The sequence below is a fragment of the Chrysemys picta genome, chromosome 13, assembly GCF_011386835.1.
Source record: "Chrysemys picta bellii isolate R12L10 chromosome 13, ASM1138683v2, whole genome shotgun sequence".
Classification (NCBI taxonomy): domain Eukaryota; kingdom Metazoa; phylum Chordata; order Testudines; family Emydidae; genus Chrysemys; species Chrysemys picta.
This window is the reverse complement of record NC_088803.1, coordinates 3,067,992-3,090,099: the sequence shown is the minus strand read 5'-3', so window position 1 is coordinate 3,090,099 and position 22,108 is coordinate 3,067,992. Positions and strand designations below refer to the sequence as shown.

At 47.8% G+C, this 22,108-nt stretch overlaps 1 gene segment (V, D, J or C); it reads left to right on the top strand.

Annotated features, from left to right (window-relative positions):
- Positions 1-269: 269 nt before the first annotated feature.
- Positions 270-5,267, top strand: LOC135975458 (immunoglobulin heavy variable 4-59-like; the record flags this gene model as incomplete). The annotated part of the segment is given in 2 exon segments: positions 270-472; positions 4,820-5,267. Coding segments are annotated over 2 exon segments (441 nt in total), but the record flags the coding sequence as incomplete, so codon positions are not given.
- Positions 5,268-22,108: the final 16,841 nt, after the last annotated feature.

Below are 22,108 nucleotides of genomic sequence, written 5' to 3'. Positions count from 1 at the left end.
CCTCCTGCCAGCGATATGCAAAGCGGAGACCTCTCTCGCCCTATTTAAACCCCCCGCAGACTTTCCGCACTCACAAAGTCCCAGATCTCTGTCTCAGGGACTCCAGTTCGGATCAGACCCACCTGAGCTCGGCTTCCGAACCGCTCCATAGCTGTGTTGCCCCTGGTACAGCTGGTCCTTGCACTGGCCACGCTCTCCTGTGAGTTGGGTTTGGGTTCGCTCCTTCCCCCCATTGCCCATTCTTTTGTCTAATATTATTAATTTAATGTCCACTTTCCCGTTTTTCTTTTCCCCTGCCAGGTGCCCGCTCGCAGGTGGTTCTGACCCAGTCGGGGACAGCGGTGAAAAAGCCCGGAGAGTCCCATACGGTGAAATGTGCAGTCAGCGGTTTTAACATTATGAGCTATAACATGCATTGGATCCGGCAGGCCCCTGGGAAGGGGCTGGAGTGGCTGATTTACTATTATTCTTCGTCTGACAACAGCTACTTTCCGACAATCCAGGGGCAATTCACAGCCTCCAAGGACAGCTCCAATTTCTATTTGCAAATGACCAGCCTGAAACCCGAGGACACCACGGTGTATTACTGTGCGAGACACACAGCGAGGGGAAACCTATAACGCTTCATACAAAAACCATCCGCCTGAAGGCCCATGAATCACATTGATCGGGAGGGGGCAGCCCTTACACAGAGAACTAAGGGGAAATCGCATGGGGAGCTCGTGTGCAGATAGCTATCAGGGTGGAAACTGAACTGGCGAGTGAGGGGAAAAGCAATTCCTAGAGAATCAGGGGAATGTACTAAATACAGCTGCAGAAATGCTGGCATGAGGCGGTGTTAGAGTCTGTTCACTAGCCATGCAATGGCACTTCCTTCACCATGACTCAAAAATGTCAGAAAGGTTTCCCGTCCATAGTGTCCCCTCAACCTTCCCAGAGCCTACCCATTTTCATCAAACCTCTCCCCCTCATTCGGCCTTGTGTCCTGTCATAACTATAAAGGGAAGTGCAACAGCCCTCCTGTGTACAATACTATAAAATCCCTCCTGGCCAGAGACTCCAAAATCCTTTTACCTGGAAAGGGTTAAGAAGCTCAGGTAACCTGGCTGACACCTGACCCAAAGGACCAATAAGGGGACAAGATACTTTCAAATCTGGGGGGGAAGGCTTTTGTTTGTGCTCTTTGTTTGGGGGGTTGTTCGCTCTTGGGACTGAGAGGGACCAGACATCAATCCAGGCTCTCCAAATCTTTCTGAACAAGTCTCTCATATTTCAAACTTGTAAGTAAACAGCCAGACAAGGCGTGTTAGTTTATCTTTGTTTCCTCAACTTGTAAATGTACCTTTTGCTAGAGTGTTTGTCTCTGTTTGCTGTAACGTTGAACTTAAGACTAGAGGGGGTTCCTCTGGGCTCTTGAAGTTTGATTACCCTGTAAAGTTATTTTCCATCCTGGTTTTACAGAGATGATTTCTACCTTTCTTTTTTTAATTAAAAGCCTTCTTTTTAGGAACCTGATTGATTTTTCCTTGTTTTAAGATCCAAGGGGTTTGAATCTGTGTTCACCATGGAATTGGTGGAAGAGTCTTTCAAGACTACCCAGGGAGGGAAAGGTTTTGGGGGGGAAGACAGAGTTTCCCAAATAACTCATAAATCATTTGGGTTTGCAGCAAAAGCAGATCTAAGCTAGTAGTTAAGGTTAGAAGTTTTCATGCAGGTCCCCACATCTGTACCCTAAAGTTCAGAGTGGGGAAGGAACCTTGACATGTCCCATTCCCCAATTCCCGCAACACTGTCCCTGGTTTGAAGTGCGGAGCGGCTGGTGTTTAATAAATGCATCTTTAACTGCTGTCACCCCAGCTCCCCTCCTTTAGTGCAGAGCCTCCCCCGCCCCCCGGTGAGCCGAGGGTTGCCCTGCCCCGCACTAACCCCAGGGCTCCGTTGCGCTCTATCCGTATGCAGTCTGTCCTGCTCAGCCTGCGATATGCAAAGCTGGGAGCCACTTCCAGACCCAGCTACTCACCATGACTCTGCAGGGCCCCAACCCCCAGATCCGCCTGAGTCCCGTCCCCCCCAACTCTTCCCAACCAGCTACTCCCCTCGCCCCGCTGCCATGGGGTCTCTAGCCCAGATCGACCTCCTCCTTGGACTGTCTTCGGCCTGCAGTTTGTACCTGGTCTCCTTTTAATGGACGGGGGATGTGTTTGTTGTGGCCGGTTCCCTCTTCTCACCCCTCCCACAGGGACCAGGTCACAGGTTGTTCTGACTCAGCCGGGTCCCGATGGGCAGCAGCCCGGAGACTCCACCCCGCTGAAATGCGCTGGGACCAGGTTTAATCCCAAGGACCGGGGGTCCCACAGGAACCGGGAAGGGGGTTGGGGTGGCTCCTGAGCTACCACAAACCTTCAGTTACAGCCTGCTCCTCCCCCACCCTCCAGAGGCACCGCCCTGTATTGCTGTGTGAGGACAGAGGCACAGCGGTGAGCCATAAACCCAAGCCATAAACCCAGCCCTTCTCCCATTCACGCGTGGGGGCAGCAGTGACACACACACGGGGCAGGGTGAAAACACATCTGACACCAGCTCCAAACTCCACAGTTCCAGGGAAACTTCCACCGTAGATGGACAAAGCCCCGAGCTGCCGCACAATCCCACTTTTCTCACACACCCCACTGGTCTCACTGCGATGAATGGGGACACGGGAGGGAGTGAACACACTGGCGTTTGGCCCCAAGCCACGTGTCTGAACCTGCCAGGGAACATTTCCCTCTGGCCCCTGCACATCTCACTGGAGCTGGTCCCTGGACGGGGAGTTCAGTGCCGGTGTCAGCGGGTGTCGCAGCCCAGTGGAGCCCTGTGAACCGACCTCTTCCCACTCACTGACCCCACAGGCACCTGTCACACAGCCCCACTGCACATGGGCAAGGGATTCTGGAGCTCAGATTCACCGCATCGAATTAATAGTTTTACTCCCTTATAAGCCAGCTCCATTTCTTTCTTTCTTTTATAACAAACAAATAATTTCCTCATTGTGTAGCAACCTTCTACCAGGATCTCCCAGTCTCCCACCACTGAGCAAAGTGATTGAAATCGGGCCCTAAACTTCAGTCATGGGAATCAAGCCCTTTCAAGGCGTCTGTTTGTTTTTTCCATGTCTAAAGTGTACTGAGCATCCCATCGCACTGTGCCCGGCGCTGCACACACACACAGGCTGCAATAATCTGACTGCCTCTCTCTGAGCCCTATTGCAAGTAACAAATCACATCAAAGTTTGTGCCCCTTATAAGGAGCGCGATATGTGAACGAGAGTGAGAGTTTCCTGTTTAAATCTGTGCCTCTCTCTTCCCAGGTTGTGTCCGGAGACACAATCCGCAGCCCCTGGGTCTGTGCAGTAGCCAGCCAGTCCTCTGAAAACTTTCCCCTCCAGCACCAGGGACAATGAGGCTTTGCCTCTATTGAATGTTCATTGCAGTGGCTTTAGAAGGTATTTTCCACCCATAATTGCTCTAGAGAAACAAGGGGACATGACACAGCTGCAGCTGATAAGTGATTTGTAACCTGTCTTTATTCCCAGGTGCCCGGTCCCAGGTGCAGCTGGTGGAGTCCGGAGGGGATGTGAAAAAGCCCGGAGACTCTCTCCACCTCTCCTGCAAAGCCTCCGGGTTCACCTTCAGCAGCTACTACATGCACTAGGTCCAACAGCTCCTGGGAAGGGGCTAGAGTCAGTCGCTACAGTAAATCAGCCAAGTGGCTCCAAACAATGGTATTCCTCGGCTGTTCAAGGCCTATTCACCATCTCCCGAGACACCTCTGTCAGCTCGGCTTATCTGCAAATGAATAGCCTGAAACCCGAGGACACCGCCCGCTATCGCTATCATCCTGCCAGACACACAGTGAAACAAAACCTAATAGTGGTGCAGAAACCTTGGCTGCACCATCTCCCATGAGCCATGTGAGGGCAGCAGTGACCATGCAGCTCTGGGCACGGGCGTGAGAAAAGGCATCAGGATGAATCAAAAATCTGCCATGGGCTTTTAACCTTATAATCTCCTCGCAATGTCACCGCTGGCTTCACGACTGGCTCCGCACAGAGACGGCTTAATGCCTGAGCAAACCACAATCAGCTGGAGATATGGGTCAGGGCTCGGACTTTCCAAGCAGACCTGTGAGTTAAGGCATTTGGAAATCCAAGCCCGGCCCCTCAGCTAGTGTGTATCGGGGGAGCTTAGCATGTGGCCCACAACCTATATCCACAATGCACAATTATTGTCTGGGGTGTAAAGGGGACACCTGTCCCTGAGGGGACAGCACCATGTACTGAGCGCTCACCCCCGTCATCTCTTATACCCACCCTGGGAACCCGCATGCAAATCCCTGCCCCGGGGGTTCCTGTTAAATACAAACCCCTGGTTCTCGGAGCCTCAGTCTCTCCCCAGACACAGAACTGCCCGGTCCTGCCCGCTGGGGAGTTTCCCTCTTTCTTTGAAAGTGACAATGAAATCTCTGTTGCTTTTCCTTTCCCTGTTCTCTGCCACCTCCTGTAAGTCTCTGTGGGGAAGGAGGGGAATTAGGGACACACACACACACACACACACATATTCATTGGCTAAATCATCCCTGGATTTCTTTCCCTTTTCCCAGGTGTTCTCTCCCAGGTGCAGCTGGTCCAGTCCGGCCCAGGCGCGGTGAAGCCCGGAGAGACCCTCGCACTGACCTGCGCTGTCTCTGGCTTCTCAGTTAGTAGCAGCGGCTATGATTGGCACTGGATCCGGCAGCCCCCTGGGAAAGGGCTGGAGTGGATGGGACGGGTATATCCGTATAGTAGCGGGACCACAAACTACGCCCCGTCTCTCCAAGCCCGAATCACCATCTCTGCAGACACCGCCAAGAACCAGGTCTCCCTGCAGCTCCGCTCGCTGACAGCTGCAGACACCGCCGCCTATTACTGCGCCAGAAACACAGTGACACAGAGCAGAGCAGGACTGGCACAAAAAGGGGAAGCGGTTTCCAAACAGCCCAGGGAGGGAGACTACAGTCACAGGGATAGGCGAGCGCATTGAGAGAAACGGATGCACACACGGTGAACTCACTATGAACAAAACACCTAGAAATAGATTTGTTTTGTTTTTAATCCATGCTGTATTTACCCAGTTTCTCTGGACACGCCTTACCTTCTGCGGCCACAGAAATTGTCTCAAACTCACTATTAAAACAAAGGTATTTCTTTCATTTAATGGTTATCGGAGCGGGCAGGGAAAGATTCATGGAATTAAGAGCTACAAAATAATCGCCCGCTGTGGCTGTTTGGGAGCACATTGTTTGAAAGCAAACAGCCAACACCTCGCTCTGGCTCTGTGCCTGCACCGTGCTGAGCCGGGTAAATCTCTTCCCCCTCAGCCCCTTGATAAATCTCTGTGGGTGAAATTCACAGAGAGCCTAGCACAAAGGCCGAGAGCCTGGCACCAAGGCCTGACCCCTAGTGAGCCCCACGTAAGCATGACGTGTCCTTTTAATATTTCACAGGCCCGGTCCTGTCATCTTTGCAGGACCCAACTTCTCTGTTTTTACCGCATTTCCCCTAAGGTGTTCCCTTCTCTGCCTCTGGGCCCCAGATTCAGCCTCATGGAACCAACTCGTAACAAAATACAAGTTTTCAGAGATCCAAACACAAGGCATAGTTCAAATTTCACAGGAATTTCTCAGTCCCACGCAGATGTTTAGCGATGAACAATCCATCTTCTCCGCTGCTCTGCACCTAGTGTTCCATTGTTAACCTCTGCGAAGCAGATGGGGTGTGGGCCTGTTCTGATGTACAGCGTCTCCTGCACTTTCAGAACAGGGGCAGTTTCAGCTCAAATGTCTAGAGTCTACCACAGCTGGTGCATAGAACAGGGGCAGAAGCCGAGTTTGTCCGGTGACCAGTCACAACATAAATAACCTGCTGGTGAAGACTCCACAGGAACTGGTCACAAACACTTCACAGGCTGAACTTCATTCATCTCTGCCCAGCCTCGGTGCATAGAACATCAAGGTCACTTTCTGAGCCGTTCCCTGGCTTAGAACAAGGGGCTGCAGGGATCCAACTCCCAGAGTCCCGCAACCAGCTCCTCCCCTCGCCCTGCTGCTATGGGGTCTCACGGTAGCGCAGACTCTCTTCTGCGTGCGGTGTGTGTTTGGTCTCCCGTTAGTTGACGGGGGATGTGTTTGTTGTGGCCTCTTCCCTCACTGTTCCCTCTTCTCACCCCTCCCACAGGGGCCTGGTCGCAGGTTGTTCTGACCCAGGCGGGTCCCGAAGTGAAGCAGCCCGGAGCATCCACCCCGCTGAACTGCGCCGGGACCGGGTTTAATCCCAAGGATCGGGGGCCCCACGGGAACCGAGAAGGGGGTTGGGGTGGCTGCTGAGTTACCACAAGCCATCAGTGGCCACCTGTTCCTCCCCCACCCTCCAAGGGTGATTCACACCCCCCATCTGTTTGTTTTCCTCATCTCTCTTATCTGATCTTATCTGTTTTCCTCTTCGGGCATGGCTACGCTGGAAACTTCAAAGCGCTGTCGCGGGAACGCTCCCAGCAGTGCTTTGAAGTACGAGAGCTCTCCCGGCACTCCTGGTAATCCACCTCTATGAAGGGAATAGCTCTGAGAGCTGGGAGCCTGTCTACACTAGCACTTTAATGCACTCAGACTTGCTGCGCTCAGGGGGGTGATTTCTCTATATGTCCCTCCTTCACCCTGCTTTGCCACCAAACTAAGCTGGAGAAGACAGGCAGGAAGCAGGAGCCAGAGAGCCGAGGTGGAACCGGAACTAGAATTTTTCACACCGTGGTTTTGCCACAGTTTGCACACACCTAACATAGGCTAATTGTGCTTCCTGAACACACTGCTTCATTTGCAAAGCCACTAGGGATCTGGAATAGCCAATGCCACGTTCTGCAGGAAGCGGGAAATGCGGCCACAAGGCCTAAATTCACAGGCAGAGCGTGGGAATTCCCTGTACAGAAGCTATTGGATTCAGCTGTATCCAAACTCCAAGTTTCTTGCACGTGCCGATCCATAATAAAATATCCCATGTACAGAGATCGTCTCAATGTAAGAATTGCCTGTTTTCAAATAATCCTGGTTTTCTGAGCCCACAGAAATTGAACACCACTGTTGTCTGGTTTATTGATGCACGAGACAGTCATTCTGTGCCTCTGTGTTTCAATAAATCTGTTTATACTGAAATCACATTCAAGATTACAACTGGGCAGAACACAACCTGTCTCACAAGCCATGTCAACATGTCGCATCACATCATTTTCCTTCCTTCAGCCCACATCTGCAAAAGTTTGGCCACTAACTTAGAGGGACAAAATGTAGCAGGGGAGTCATTTCACGTGAGAGGAGCCAGGCCTGGGGTATCACAAAATGTGCAGAGAGCTCAGACAGGCTGAATGGTCCATCCCAGCACAGCTGCCTTCCCTACATATTTACAGAGACTCAGCTGTGAAGTGATGAATCCTGGTCCCATTGAAGTCAAAGGTAAAACTCCCATTGGCTCAACGGGACTGGGAGTTACTCCCCAATAACGGAAAGATGTGTCAGACTCAGAACAGAGGCACAAGAGGACAGAACTGTATTTGCATGTGCAAAAGGAGGGATTTCGGGATATGTCATATCACCGTGTTGTGTAATTAAATCAGAATTGCTGAATCTGTGTAGGATTCATCCTCATATCTCATACCTCCATTTCTCCAACTGCAAACACCTGCACTGAAATTTCAAGCAATGCCCCAGAATTTCCCCGATTCAGGGGAATGAACACAGGGCGCCATCCAGCTAACACTGAATTAACAGCAGTTTGCGGTGCGGCTTTTCCCCTTTCACTTTCATGGGCTTTCCATCGTTCCTGAGAGGTATGTGTGGCAGGGTGTTAAGGGGCACTTTATGTAGTTCGAGGCCGACTGCCCGCCTCTCTATGCAGTTCTGCTGCAGCCTTCACCCCGAGCCGCTCCTGCCACCCCACAAACTGCTTCGCTCTACCAACCGCTCTGCTCCGCTCCTCTAGCCATCCCCACAAACTGCACAGCTCCACTGTGCTGGCCATTCCCTGAGCCGCTCCAATTGTCCCACAAACTGCTCTACTCTGCTCAGCCAGCAGCAATATAGCTTCAGGCTCCCCCACTGGTTAACACAGCACTCAGTGATCTCAGCTCTTAGTAACTTTAGCTCTTTAGTGATTTCAGCTTGTAGTAGTGGAGCCCCAGTAGTGGTGCACCATCTACCCAAAGTGAATTCCACATAGTAGCCTGTAACTAGACTCTCAATAGAATCAAAACTAGCTCTGCTATTCAACAGTACAGAGAGAAGATGGTGCAATTGGCATTTCAGACCCTCAAAGGAGGCCCCATAGCATCAGCTACAAATACCTATCCCCATTCCCTCTCAATTCACTGGGCTGTGAAACCCATGTCCCTTGTCTAGCGAGTGCTACTTAGGTGATGGTGAGACCCTCTGTCAAAAAACAGTTTTATTGTCCTTGATTCACATAATCATGGTAACAACACTCTATTCCTCCTGCCCCAATAACAGAGAAACTGGGGATCCCACAGCAGCCAAAGTGACCATTTTGGGCTGCCGTGGGCTTATGCTAGGCGGAGTGGGTGTGCCTATGGAAACAAGATCAGCCCCTGGAGTTCTTTTCCACACTCACCATAATTTACCACCAGATGTCAGGGTAGAGCTCATCCTGACTCTGCTTACAATTGGCATTTCAAGAAACAACTAACAATTTTGTTGCCTCAGGGTTATGAACACAGGGCCTGACAAGGCTCGCCTTGCACTCAACGGGAGGGTTTCCGTGGAGTTGGGAAAGGTTTTGCGTCAGGCTCCAAACGAATTTAAGACACTTTCCTTATACTAGACATTCCTTGCCCAAGTTAGTCATGGCACCCAACCAGCTGTTTCTCATGGGATGGATGATCTATCCATTGCTGCATCGGGGAATGGCCCAAGGCCAAATGAAGGTAATTGATGGACTAATTCCATTCATGTCAGTGATCTTTGCATCACACCCAGAGTAATAGATTTTTTTCTCTCAGATACACATATGTCCCCCTATCCCCCGGTCACCATCATATCTGAGCACCTCATACTTTTTATCTCATCTATCCTCCCTGCACCACGGAGAGGGAGGAAAGTTTGATCATCCCCATTTCACAGTCTGAATACTGAGGTACACCTATGGGAGTTAGGCGCCTTAGTGCTTCAGAAAATGTACACTGATGCCTCAGTACTTGGAAAAATCCGGTCCCAGGTGACATCCTCAGTGACACAGGAAAGTCTGGGACAGAGCAGAGAACCCAGCCTGGGCGTGCACAGCCCCAGGTGAGCACCCTGAGCCCTGAATGTTCCTCCCTCACTTCCTTGGCCCATTTTCTGAATCCCCAGGCAGATAAATTGGACTCGTTAAGTGAGGAAGTTTTATGTGTCATAAGAAGGGTGGTATGCAAATAGAGGTGACAGTTTCCTGTTTAAATCTGTGCCTCTCTCTGCCCAGGCTGCACCTGGAGAGACAATCCACAGCCCCCTGGGTCTATGCAGTTACCAGCCAGTCCCTGAAAACTTTCCCCTCCGGCACCAGGGAAAATGAGACTTTGGCTCCTTTTAGTTTTTGTTGCTGCGGCTTTGGAAAGTATTTTCTTCCCAATGCAACTACTGAAGGGCGAGAGATTTTTCTATGTGTAATACTGCAACGTCTGTGATTTATAACACAGCTTTATTCGATGGTCTCATGCTCTTTATTGGAGAATGTGGTGCATGTGGTCAGTCCCTTTTTGAAGTAAATTCTCTCCTTCAATCTGCTGCTGATTTTAGATTTTCATAGAATCATAGAACTGGAAGGGACCTCGAGAGGTCATCAAGTCCAGTCCCCTGCACTCACGGCACGACCAGCACCATCTAGAACATCCCTGACAGGTGTTTATCTAACCTGCTCTTAAAAATCTCCAATGATGGAGAGTCCACAACCACCCTAGGTAATTTATTCCAGTGTCTAACCACCCTGACAGTTAGGAAGTTTTTCTTTATATCCAACCTAAATCCCCCTTGCTGCAATTTAAGTCCATTGCTTCTTGTCCTATCATCATCAAGATAGCTAATGTAACACCAATATTTAAAAAGGGCTCTAGAAGTGATTCCAGCAATTACAGACTGGTAAGTCTAATGTCACTACCGGGCAAATTAGTTGAAAGCATAGTAAAGAATAAAATTGTCAGACACATAGAAGAACATAAATTGTTGGGCAAAAGTCAACATGGTTTCTGTAAAGGGAAATCATGTCTAACTAAATTATTAGAATTCTTTGAAGGGGTCAACAAACAGTTGGACAAGGGGGATCCAGTGGACATAGTGGATTTAGATTTCCAGAAAGCCTTTGACAAGGTCCCTCACCAAAGGTTCTTACGTAAATTAAGCTGTCATGGGATAAGAGGGAAAATCCTTTCATGGATTAAGAACTGGTTAAAAGACAGGGAACAAAGGGTAGGAATAAATGGTAAATGGTAAATTTTCAGAATGGAGAGGGGTAACTAGTGGTGTCCCCCAAGAGTCAGTCCTAGGACCAATCCCATTCAACTTATTCATAAATGATCTGGAGAAAGGGGTAAACAGTGAGGTGGCAAAGTTTGCAGATGATACTAAACTGCTCAAGATAGTTAAGACCAAAGCAGACTGTGCAGAACTTTAAAAAGATCTGACAAACCAACAAAATGGCAAATGAAATTTAATGTGGATAAATGTAAAGTAATGCACATTGGAAAAAAATAACTCCAACTATACCTACAATATGATGGGGGCTAATTTTGCTACAACTAATCAGGAAAGAGATCTTGGAGTCATCGTGGATAGTTCTCTGAAGACATCCACGCAGTGTGCAGCGGCAGTCAAAAAAGCAAACAGGATGTTTGGAATAATTAAAAAAGGGATGGAGAATAAGATGGAGAATATCTTATTGCCCTTATATAGATCCATGGTATGCCCACATCTTGAATACTGTGTACAGATGTGGTATCCTCATCTCAAAAAAGATATACTAGCATTAGAAAAGGTTCAGAGAAGGGCAACTAAAATGATTAGGGGTTTGGAACAGGTCCCATATGAGGAGAGATTAAAGAGGCTAGGAATTTTCAGCTTGGAAAGAAGGAGACTAAGGGGGGTATCATAGAGGTATATAAAATCATGAGTGGTGTGGAGAAAGTGAATAAGGCAAGTTATAAGTGAATAAAGAAAAGTTATTTACTTGTTCCCATAATATAAGAACTAGGGGCCACCACATGAAATTAATGGGCAGCAGATTTAAAACAAATAAAAGGAAGTTCTTCACACAGCGCACAGTCAACCTGTGGAACTCCTTGCCTGAGGAGGTTGTGAAAGCTAGGACTATAACAGTGTTTAAAAGAGAACTAGATAAATTCATGGAGGTTAAGTCTATTAATGGCTATTAGCCAGGATGGGTAAGGAATGGTGTCCCTAGCCTCTGTTTGTCAGAGGGTGGAGATGGATGGCAGGAGAGAGATCACTTGATCATTACCTGTTAGGTTCACTCCTGCTGGGACTCCTGGCATTGACCACTGTTGGCAGACAGGATACTGGGCTGGATGGACTTTTGGTCTGACCCAGTATGGCCGTTCTTATGTTAGGGAGAATAAATTTGCTCCCTCATCCTTGTAACAACCTTTTAGGTACTTGAAAACTGTTATCATGTCCCCTCTCAATCTCCTCTTTTCCAGACTAAACAAACCCAGTTCTTTCAATCTTCCCCCATGGGTCACGTTTTCTAGACCTTTAATCATTTTTGTTGCTCTTCTCTGGACTTTCTCCAATTTGTCCACATCTTTCCTGAAATGTGGTGCCCAGAACTGGACACAATACTCCAGGTGAGGCCTAACCAGCGTGCAGTAGAGCAGAAGAATGACTTCTCCTGTCTTGCTTACAACACTCCTACTAATACATCCCAGAATGATGTTTGCTTTTTTTGCAACAGCCTTACACTGTTGACTCATATTTAGCTTGTGGTCCACTATGACCCCTAGATCCCTTTCCACAGTACTCCTTCCTGGGCAGTCATTTCCCATTCTTTATGTGTGCATCTGATTGTTCCTTCCTAAGTGGAGTACTTTCCATTTGTCCTTATTGAGTTTCATCCTATTTACCTCAGACCATTTCTCCAGTTTGTCCAGATCATTTTGAATTTTCATCCTATCCTCCAAAGTACTTGCAACCCCTCCCAGCTTGGTATCATCTGCAAACTTTATAAGTGTCCTCTCTATGCCATGATTTAAATCGCTTCTGAAAACATTGAAAAGAACCGGACCAAGAACTCATCCCTGTGGAACTGGTTAAAAGATAGGAAACAAAGGGTAGGAATAAATGGTCAGTTTTCAGAATGGGGAGAGGTAAATAGTGGTGTCCCCCAGGGGTCTGTACTGGGCCCAGTCCTATTAAACATATTCATAAATGATCTGGAAAAAGGGGTAAACAGTGAGGTGGCAAAATTTGCAGATGATACGAAATTACTAAAGATAGTGAAGACCCAGACTGCAAAGTGCTACAAAAAGATCTCTCAAAACTGGGTGACTGGGCAACCAAATGGCAGATAAAATTCAATGTTGATAAATGCAAAGTAACGCACATTGGAAAACATAATCCCAACTATACATAGTGTTGTGGAAAAAGTCACCCACACATCATTTTGATCAGAGACTCAGGCCTGAAGCCCGTTTATTGCAATACATACCAATGCGTAGGGGGTAGCAGTTAGACACCACTCCCCCGATCTGGAGTACACTTTGACTTTTTAATGCCGAAAACGGCAAACATATTACAAGTTACACATCATTTAAGAGAATAGGAGAGTTAGGGTCTTTCCGCCCTTCTCGGCACCCCTTTCGCAATTTTCTTGGAATAGGGCGCTATTTGAGTGGAGGGCCTCTTGGTGGTTTCTGATACTGCATTGTCTTGCTTCATTTGGGGTTCCTATTATGCAAGTGTTCCAGTCAGGGTGCAGTTTACAGAAAGGGAGTTCATGCACTTGGAGAAAGGGAGCTTTAGGGGCACTTAAACGAGAGGCATGATTGGTTGTTTTCTTAACTATAACCTTACTTATTACTTCACACAAACGATTATTATATTTCACCAGCAGTAAACACACACGCTATTATTATTGCTGCTGGGGCTTTTCGTTCTGTTCCACCTCGGCCTCCCCCTCCCTCCTCTGGTCATAACCCTTGACTGTCACTGACAGGGAGCACAACACTTAGCTTGGTTCAGGCTTGGGGCCTGCAGGGCGGGCCTATGTCGATCTAAGGCTTAAACTAATAGGGCTGGCTAGATTTTTTCCCCACAATAGAAAATGATGGGGTCTAAATTGCCACTCAAGAAAGCTTATGCCCAAATACATTTGTTAGTCTTTAAGGTGCCACAGGACTCCTCATTGTTTTTATTTATTTATTTTAAATAAGGGAGTGTTATTTCCTCCTTCTCATAACACAAGAACTACGGGTCACCAAATGAAAGTAATAGACACCAGGTTTCAAACAAACAAAGGGAAGTATTTCTTCATACAACACAGTCAACCTGTGAAACTCTTTGTCAGAGGATGTTGTGAAGGCCCAGACTATAACAGGGTGCAAAAAAGAACTAGATAAGTTCATGGAGGATAGGTCCATCAATGGCTATTAGCCAGGATGGGCAGGGAGGTGTCCCTAGCTTATGTTTGCCACAAGCTGGGAATGGTAGACAGAGAAAGATAACTTAATGATTACTTTTTCTGTTCATTCCTTCTAGGGCACCTGGCATTGGCCATTGTCAGAAGACAGACCACTGGGCTAGATGGACCTTTGGTCTGACACAATATGGCCGTTCTTATGTTCTTATGGCCATATTTGAATGTGGCCCTTATCAGACACCAAAGTAAAAATAAACACAACCTCTGGGACAGTTACAGATTCATAGAATTAAAGGCTGGAAAGGAGCAGTATGATACTCTAGTCAGATCACCTGCATAATACAGGCCATAAATCCTCAACCAGATTAATTGGGGTTCAGTCTAGCACCCTCTTTACTTCAGCATGCTGGGATTCCGCTTCCTTCCACCACTGTCAGAGATACAGTCAAGCCGAAGGGCCGTGATCTCTCAGCTTTGGCACTAGAACCCACCAAGTTTGCTTGTTTTGTTTGTTTGCTTTTCTGGTTAGTTGAATAATTTTTCAGATAAAACTGCCTTTTTCTGGCACAAGGAGCATTTTCATAGGAGCAATAAAATCTTGGATTAAAAGAATAAATAAGCCCCCAAATTTTTATTTTCTGCTTTAAAGGATAGTACAAAAGGGGGGGGGGGGTCAGTGAGAGGGGTGGGGGCTGCAGAGTCCCCTTCTCCATTCCCCACTGGGGGAGCAATGAGAAAACAGCACAGCCTTGGAGAGAAGACTGAAGAGGGGCTTTGGGGTTGGAAAACATAATTTTTTAAACTCTGTGCCTACATAAATGGCTCGTTTGTATATGGAACTTGCAGGTGAGCTTTAACTCCGCCTCTCTTCTACAGTCTCCAGGTTCCATTTCAGCGCTGGGTCCATCAGGCTCCTGGGAAGCATCTGCAGTGGGTCTCCAGGACGCAGTATACACAAAACTGTTCCCATTACACTGATTCAGCGAAAAGGCTATTAGTTGACGTCCGAGACAATCCCAGCATCTCTCTGTATTTACAAAGGAGCAGCAGGAGAGCGGAAGACACCGCCCGGTATCACTGTGTGAGAGACTAGACCACAGTGACAAAGCCCATCACCAAAACCAACAGCGGGTTCACATCGTGTTTGGCTCTTAAAATGGCCGAATTTAAGAAAAGACAGGAAACAACCCCAACAGCCAACACAAAGGCACTGATTTGTGCTCAGTTTTATTTTACAGAATCCCCGTATGAATGGGAAGTGGAGTCTGAATGGGAATGGGAATAGAAGTGTGAACATGAATATGAATATCAATCCTGAATAAAAATCTCCCTTCAGTGCTGCCTGAAGCCTCCCCAGATACTGACCCCCCTGACCGGACGTTGCGTGGCCCCTGTGCGCGTGGAACGGGGCTCCAGAGCTGAGTCCCCCCCAGTCCCCAATATCACCTCACAATAGCCAGGCCCTCAGTTCCTGGGTGAGGAAATACAGTCACTGCAGGGAGCTGGTCATTCCTCCCAGGGGTCCGAAAGTGTCAGGAGGACCCAGCGCCCTGTGCCCGGCGCTGCACAGACACACAGGACGGGACAGTCTGACTCCTGCACCCGGAGCCCTAGGGCGAGTCAGTCAGATCACTGGCAGCAGGAGTGTGTGTCTCTTATAAAGGAGGACATGCAAATGAGGAAGACAGTTTCCTGTTTAAATCTGTGCCTCTCTCTGCCCAGTCTGCACCTGGAGACACAATCCTCAGCCCCTGGGTCTGAGCAGTTACCAGCCAGTCCCCTGAGAACTTTCCCCTCCAGCACCCAGGAAAATGGGGTTTTTGCTCCTTGTAATTTTCGCTGTAGCGGCTTTGGAAGGTATTTTCCTCCTCTGAATAACTGGCAGTGAGAAGAATATTACTGCTGTTTTTTAGATCGATATTTACAACTTGTCTTTATTCTCAGGTATCCAGTCCCAGGCACTAGTAGAGTCCGGAGGGGATGTGAAAAAGCCCGGAGACTCTCTCCGCCTCTCCTGCAAAGCCTCTGGGTTCACCTTCAGCAGCTATCCTATGAACTGGGTTCGACAGGCTCCCGGGAAGGGACTAGAATGGGTCGCTTATATAAGCAGCGGTGGGGGTACTATACACTACCTTGATTCAGTGAAAGGCCGATTCACCATCTCCAGGGACAATTCCAAGAGTGAGCTGTATCTGCAAATGACCGGCCTGAAGCCCGAGGACACCGCCCGCTATTACTGTGCGAGAGACACAGTGAGGGGAAACCGGTCTGAGCTCAGACAAAAACCTCTCCCTGCAGTAATCAGAGAAGCACTTTGGTGTTGGGGGCGCCCAAGGCCTGTCAGTGAAAATGAGATCAGTGTTTGGAAAGGGACTGGCAGCAACAAACCCTTGTTATTGTTATTGCTATTCCTCTTCTTTGATTGTACGCAAGGTGAAGGAATTTATACAAGTTCCCGCAAAGGACAGAACATTCTTAGTTGGGTCCCTTCCTCTTTCTTTCCTCTCCAGGGAACAAATGCTGAGCCCCCACACAACCTGCCGGGGAGTCACAGATCCATAGACATAAAGGCCGGAGCGGAACAGGATGAGAAACTAGTCTGAGCTCCTGCATAACACAGGCCATAGATCCTCACCCTGGTTCATTCCAGTTCTGTCTCGGACCCTCTTGAATTCAGCGTGCTGGGATTCCACTCGGTATCACCCTGTCAGTGATACATTCCTGCAGAAGGGCCGGGATCTCTCAGCTTTTCGCACTAGAACCTACCACGTTTCTTTGTGCGTTTCCTTTATTTTCTGCTTCTTTTTCTGGTTAGTTGAATTATTTTCCACTTATGGTGGGTTTTCTGACCCAGGGAGAATTTTCCTAGGAGAAAAAATACCCAGGATTAAATGAATAAATAACTAAACCCTCCAAAAATATTCATTTTCTGGTTTTAATAATAACACAAAAACAGGGGTCAGTGAGAGAAAGAGAGGGGGACTGCAGAGTCCGCTTTTCCCATCCACTACCGGGGGGGGGGCAGCAGTGATCAAACCCCACAGCACAGCCTTCGTTTGACTCTCTCCTTCCGTTGTTGTCTTTTACTAAAAGAATTGTGTTGGTTTGAAAACAATCTCTATTCTATTAAGTGAAAGGAAAAAGAGCCCTGCAAAACAACAGACAGTTATGTTAAAGCCCTTTGTAATAGGTCCTAGCCGGGGCTCGACCCTTCCGGGCAGGAGGGGAGCCACACCGACTCGCTACTGTGGGAACAAGCAGTCAGTTAGTCCCGAAGCTCTGGCTCTTTGGTGCAGGGGCGGAGCAAACACAGTGAAGCTCAGACCCTTGACTGTAGGGACTGCGCGAGCCAACAGTTCAGAGCCCAGACCCTGGATCAGGGCGGGGCAAACACAGTTAAGCTCAGGCCCTTGTTTGCAGGGGCTGAGCGAACAAGCAACTTTGTCAGTGCAGACGTGCCCTTAGTGTGTAACACAAATGGCTTATCAAAATCATGTTGGACTAAAACAGGATGTTTCTTTGTAAGGTTCATTATGGAACTAACAAGGTGATTGAATTTCTTTACAAACCCCAGGTAAAACTTGGTTAGACCAGTAGTGGATTGGACCTGCTCTTGTAGCATAATTCTTGTATGTCATGTGATCTTGCCATAAGCTAATGAAAATAGCTAATTTATTTATACAAGTTCTGGCAAATGTTTGGAACCCAATTAATATCAAGTCAATGTAGATATTAATGTTCCCCATAGTGAAGGAATCTTGGCAGTTAGCCATGGAAGCAATATGGTAGTGTGCCTCAGTTTCCCTTTTCATACAGCACATTAGGTCTGCAATATATTGTCTCCTGTGTACAGTTTCAAGACTAGTTACAGGCATTAACTGTGAAATATCAGTATCACAAGGTCTTTTAACATAAAGTGTGCTCTAATGTATCACTCCCAACATGTTCAAGGTTTTTTCCAAAAGATTAGGCACATTGTACATTTTTACAGTGTTTGGTGTCAGCAACACATTAGTCACAAGAGTTAACATTAGCATTAATATTAACATTAAATCCATTACAAGTGTACATTTCCAATCATTTTTGTCATGACATGCCTTTGGCTCAGTACCATTGGGTTTTGGCATTTTAGGGTTAACAGGTGGCTTTTATTTCAAAGGTTTAGGCTAGGTCTACATTAAGGGGGGGGTCGATTTAAGATACACAAATTCAGCTACGCGAATAGCGTAGCTGAATTCGGCATAGCCTATTCAACTTACCCCCTGTGAGGACTGCGGCAAATCAACCGCCGCGGCTCCCCCATCAATGGTGCTTACTCCGCCTGACGAGGTGGGAGTAAGCGCGTCGATTTGGGGATCGATTTATCCGTCTAGATGAGATGCAATAAATCGATCCCCGAGAGATCGATTTCTACCTGCTGATCCGGATGGGTAGTATAGACTGTCCCGTAGTCTTTCCCTTCCTCCCTGTTCTGGGGAAGGGTCAAAATCTGAGCTCTTTTGTGTAACACAATCCATTGGCTGGCTGGGTGTGTCCTCTTTGCTAACGGCTATGGGCAAGTTTTTCTCCCCCCATGTCTGTCAGGTAATTTGCATCAACACAGACACTAGTTTGTTGACTAGTTTTCAGATTCTTAACTAATACCAATTCCAACGCTGGACTCTGTCTTAAAGAGATACTGTCCATTTTTTCACTAGCATATTAGACCCAAGGTTCTTTTTCCTTTCCATCACCAACCTCTGTTTCCAAATGGAATCCGATGTTAAGTCCACTAAGAGACTATAAGACATATCCCAAGCATTTAGAGATGAGAGTTTGCCTGACATCCCCTCTACTCTCACGAGATTAACTGCACAGCTGTCCTGATCTGCAGACTCAGCTACGCAGTCTTCTCTCTGAACCTGAGACACCGACTGTTCACTCAAAGAGTCAACATGTTGACATTCCTGCTCCAACAACATTGTTTCCCCAACAGGCTGGCCAAGCTCAGCCACTGGGCTATAGGGCTGTTCAACCTCCTTAACAATTTTTATTCCATCTGAGGCCTTTTAGGCTCTCCACACTGGATTTTTCTAAAGCAAGGTCGTGGATCCTACACATCTGAAAACTACAATACCCACCTGGGGAACTGAGGAAACAGATTGCAGAGCGAGACGGGTACCCAGAAAATACCAACTACCGGAGAGGCCCAAGAAGGAAAATACCAGAACACCACTGGCCATAACGTACAGCCCCCAGCTAAAACCTCTCCAGCACATCATCAACGATCTGCAACCTCTCCAGGCAGAACCCCAAGGTCAGGAACATGCCACTCTGGCTCCATTTCCTTCCGATTGCAACTGTTTCCGTACATTGTTTTCCTGAAGACACTGAGGAGCCTCCAGGTTTTATATCAATCTCACTGGGAGCCTGGTCTGCAGGGATCTCATTGTGTCTTTATTTCCAGGTGTCCGATCCCAGGTCCAGCTGGTGGAGTCCAGAGGGGGGTATGAAAAAACCCGGAGACTCTCTCCGCCTCTCCTGCAAAGTCTCCGGGTTCACCTTCAGCAGCTACGGCATGAGCTGGGTCCGACAGGCTCCCGGAAAGTGACTGGAGTGCATAGTGGAAATACACCCAACTTCAACTACCATCAACTACGCACAGCCCTGCAAGGGATGCTTCACCATCTCCAGGGACAATCCCAACAACCTGCTGTTTCTGCAAATGACTGGCCTGAAGCCCGAGGACACTGCCCGGTATCACTGTGCGGGAGACACAGTGAGGGGAAGCCGGGTTGAGCTCAGACAAAAACCTGCCCTGTCGCTTTCAGAAACAGGTCGCTGCTGGCGGGGAACCGGGGATCAAGCACCAAAATCTGCAGAGGAGAAAAGAGAGAAAACAGGGGAATCTGCCAATCCCTGCCTGTCACCTCCACTTTCCTGTTCCAGGGAATTTACCTAATTTAGACATTCACACTCATACAAGAAGGCATTTTTTTTTGGTGTGGGGGGCTTTCCCACCCTGTCCCCCTGCCGCTTACACCCTGGGGGGAGGGTACCTTCTCCATCCACCCTATCCCACCCCCCTGAGCCCAGCACCTCCACATTCCCCGTGGGCTTAGACTGATGTGACGTAAATTATATCCAACAAACAAATCTTTGGGAGAAGGAACATCTGTTTGTCCTGAGATGGCCCAGGGCTTCGACTAGTGGGGCCCGAAATGGAGCTCCCAGGCCCAACAACAACAACAATAATAAATTATTATTAATTATTTAGTATTATTGACGATAATATTATAACTGAATAGCAGTGATTCAGGACTCCGAGTTTTATCACAGGTACTAGTATGCCCCAAATTGAGGTAATATATTAGCTCCTCACAATTTTTAATGTAGTTGCTTTCACAACACCTCTGTGAGACAGGGAAATGCTGCTGTCCCCTTGTTAGAGATGAGGAACTATCGAGAGCAATTATATAAAATATTTGCTGGTAAAGTTTGAGAATGCGCCAAAGATGATGATGAGGAAGAGGATGAAGATCATGATGATGATGACTGAAAGGTGGCCTACAAGAGCTTGGCTGTCATCACCAGGACTGCAACTTCCTTTCTTCCTCTCTCTCTTTTATGCTACAATCCCTCACTCCTGTATTTCTCTCTTTCTGCTCTCACAGCCCCTTTCCGGAGCAGTTCAGGACCAGGTTCCCATTGTGCAGGACTCCACACAAACACATGGGACCTGATGTGATGTCGATCCAAGCCATTAACAAAAATTCCCTTGGATTTTAATGGGATTTGTGTCAGAATGCTACACACATTGACACATATCTCCCCCTTCTCTCAGAATCCAAGTGCAAGAAATGAGATCACCCGGGAAGGAGTTTGTGTGTGTTATAAGGAGCAGGATATGCAAATGAGGGAGATAGTTTCCTGTTTAAATCTGTGCCTCTCTCTGCCTAGGCTGCACCCAGAGACACAATCTGCAGCCCCCTGTGTCCAGGCAGTTACCAGCAAATCCCCTGAGAACTTTCCCCTCCGACACCCGGGAAAATGAGATTTTAGCTCCATTTAGTGTTCCTTGCAGTGGCTTTGGAAGGCATTTTCTCCCCTCACACCCATTGGCGGGGAACAGGGGAAGGTAACTGTCTATTATTGCTCGGAATATTAATGTGATATATAATATCTTTCTAGTCCCAGGTGTCCAGTCCCAGGTCCAGCTGGTGGAGTCTGGAGGGGATGTGAAAAAGCCCAGAGACTCTCTCCACCTCTCCTGCAAAGCCTCCGGGTTCGACTTCAGCAGCTATGGGATGAACTGGGTTTGACAGGCTCCCGGGAAGGGACTGGAGTGGGTCTCACTCATTTACTCTGATGGGAGCAAACAATATTACGCAGACTCAGTGAAAGGCCGATTCACCATCTCCAGGGACAACTCCAACAACCGGCTGTATCTGCAAATGACCGGCCTGAAGCCCGAGGACACCGCCCGGTATCACTGTGCGAGACACACAGTGAGGGGAAGCCGGGCTGAGCTCAGACAAAAACCTGCCCTTGCTGGCTAAGGACAAACTCTCCGCTGGGGGCGCTGGAGTTCTACAGCTCGCAGCGGAAACAGTGAGTGAGAAAACTCCTGTCCGCAGCTACTGTCTGTGACTCTCACACACACTAATGCAGACATAGACTAACCGCACTGTTGGGGTTTTTTTGTTTGTTTTTTTTTTTTTTTTTTTTTTTTTTTAGTAGTGCTTTTCGAAAGGGATATTCTCAGACGATTACTGTCTTGTGAAGGCAGCAAATATAACTCCACTAACTCAATGTGATCAAAAGCACATTGATATCAGCCGAAAGACTCCCATTTCACTCACCTGATTTGAATCAAGCCCTTATTAACTGGAAATGGATCTAGGACTGTACAGTAAATATAGCGCTTTTGCCAACAGTATAATTAATCTCTACCGAACAGTAATAGGATTTCAGAGATGCTGTAATGGAACTAAGGGCCCAAATCCTACTGAATTTCGATAGCATTTAAGTGCCTAATTCCCTTGGGCGCTTTTGAAATCCCAACGAAAAACACAAGAAAAGAGGTATAATTTCCCTTCTCCAAATATTCCTTCATTCCTAAGAAGGCGCTGTCCTGCACTTATATTTGTATGAGAAGCTCAAAGACCATTAAGAATGTTAAATGACCAAATCCTATTTATTTAAATTTAATTTGGGTGTCCAAATACCTTAGGCGGTTTCACACTTTGCTGAGCTGAATTCACTGTGTCCCAGGGAGAGATCCCCATGTGTAAACAAAAAAAAAAATCAAACTCTGTCATCTCTTATATTCACGTTGTGAAACAGGCATGCAAATCCCTGCCCCCCGCCGGGGGGGTGTTCCTGTTTAAATACAAACCCCGGATTGGAAGAGCCCCAGCCTCTCCCCAG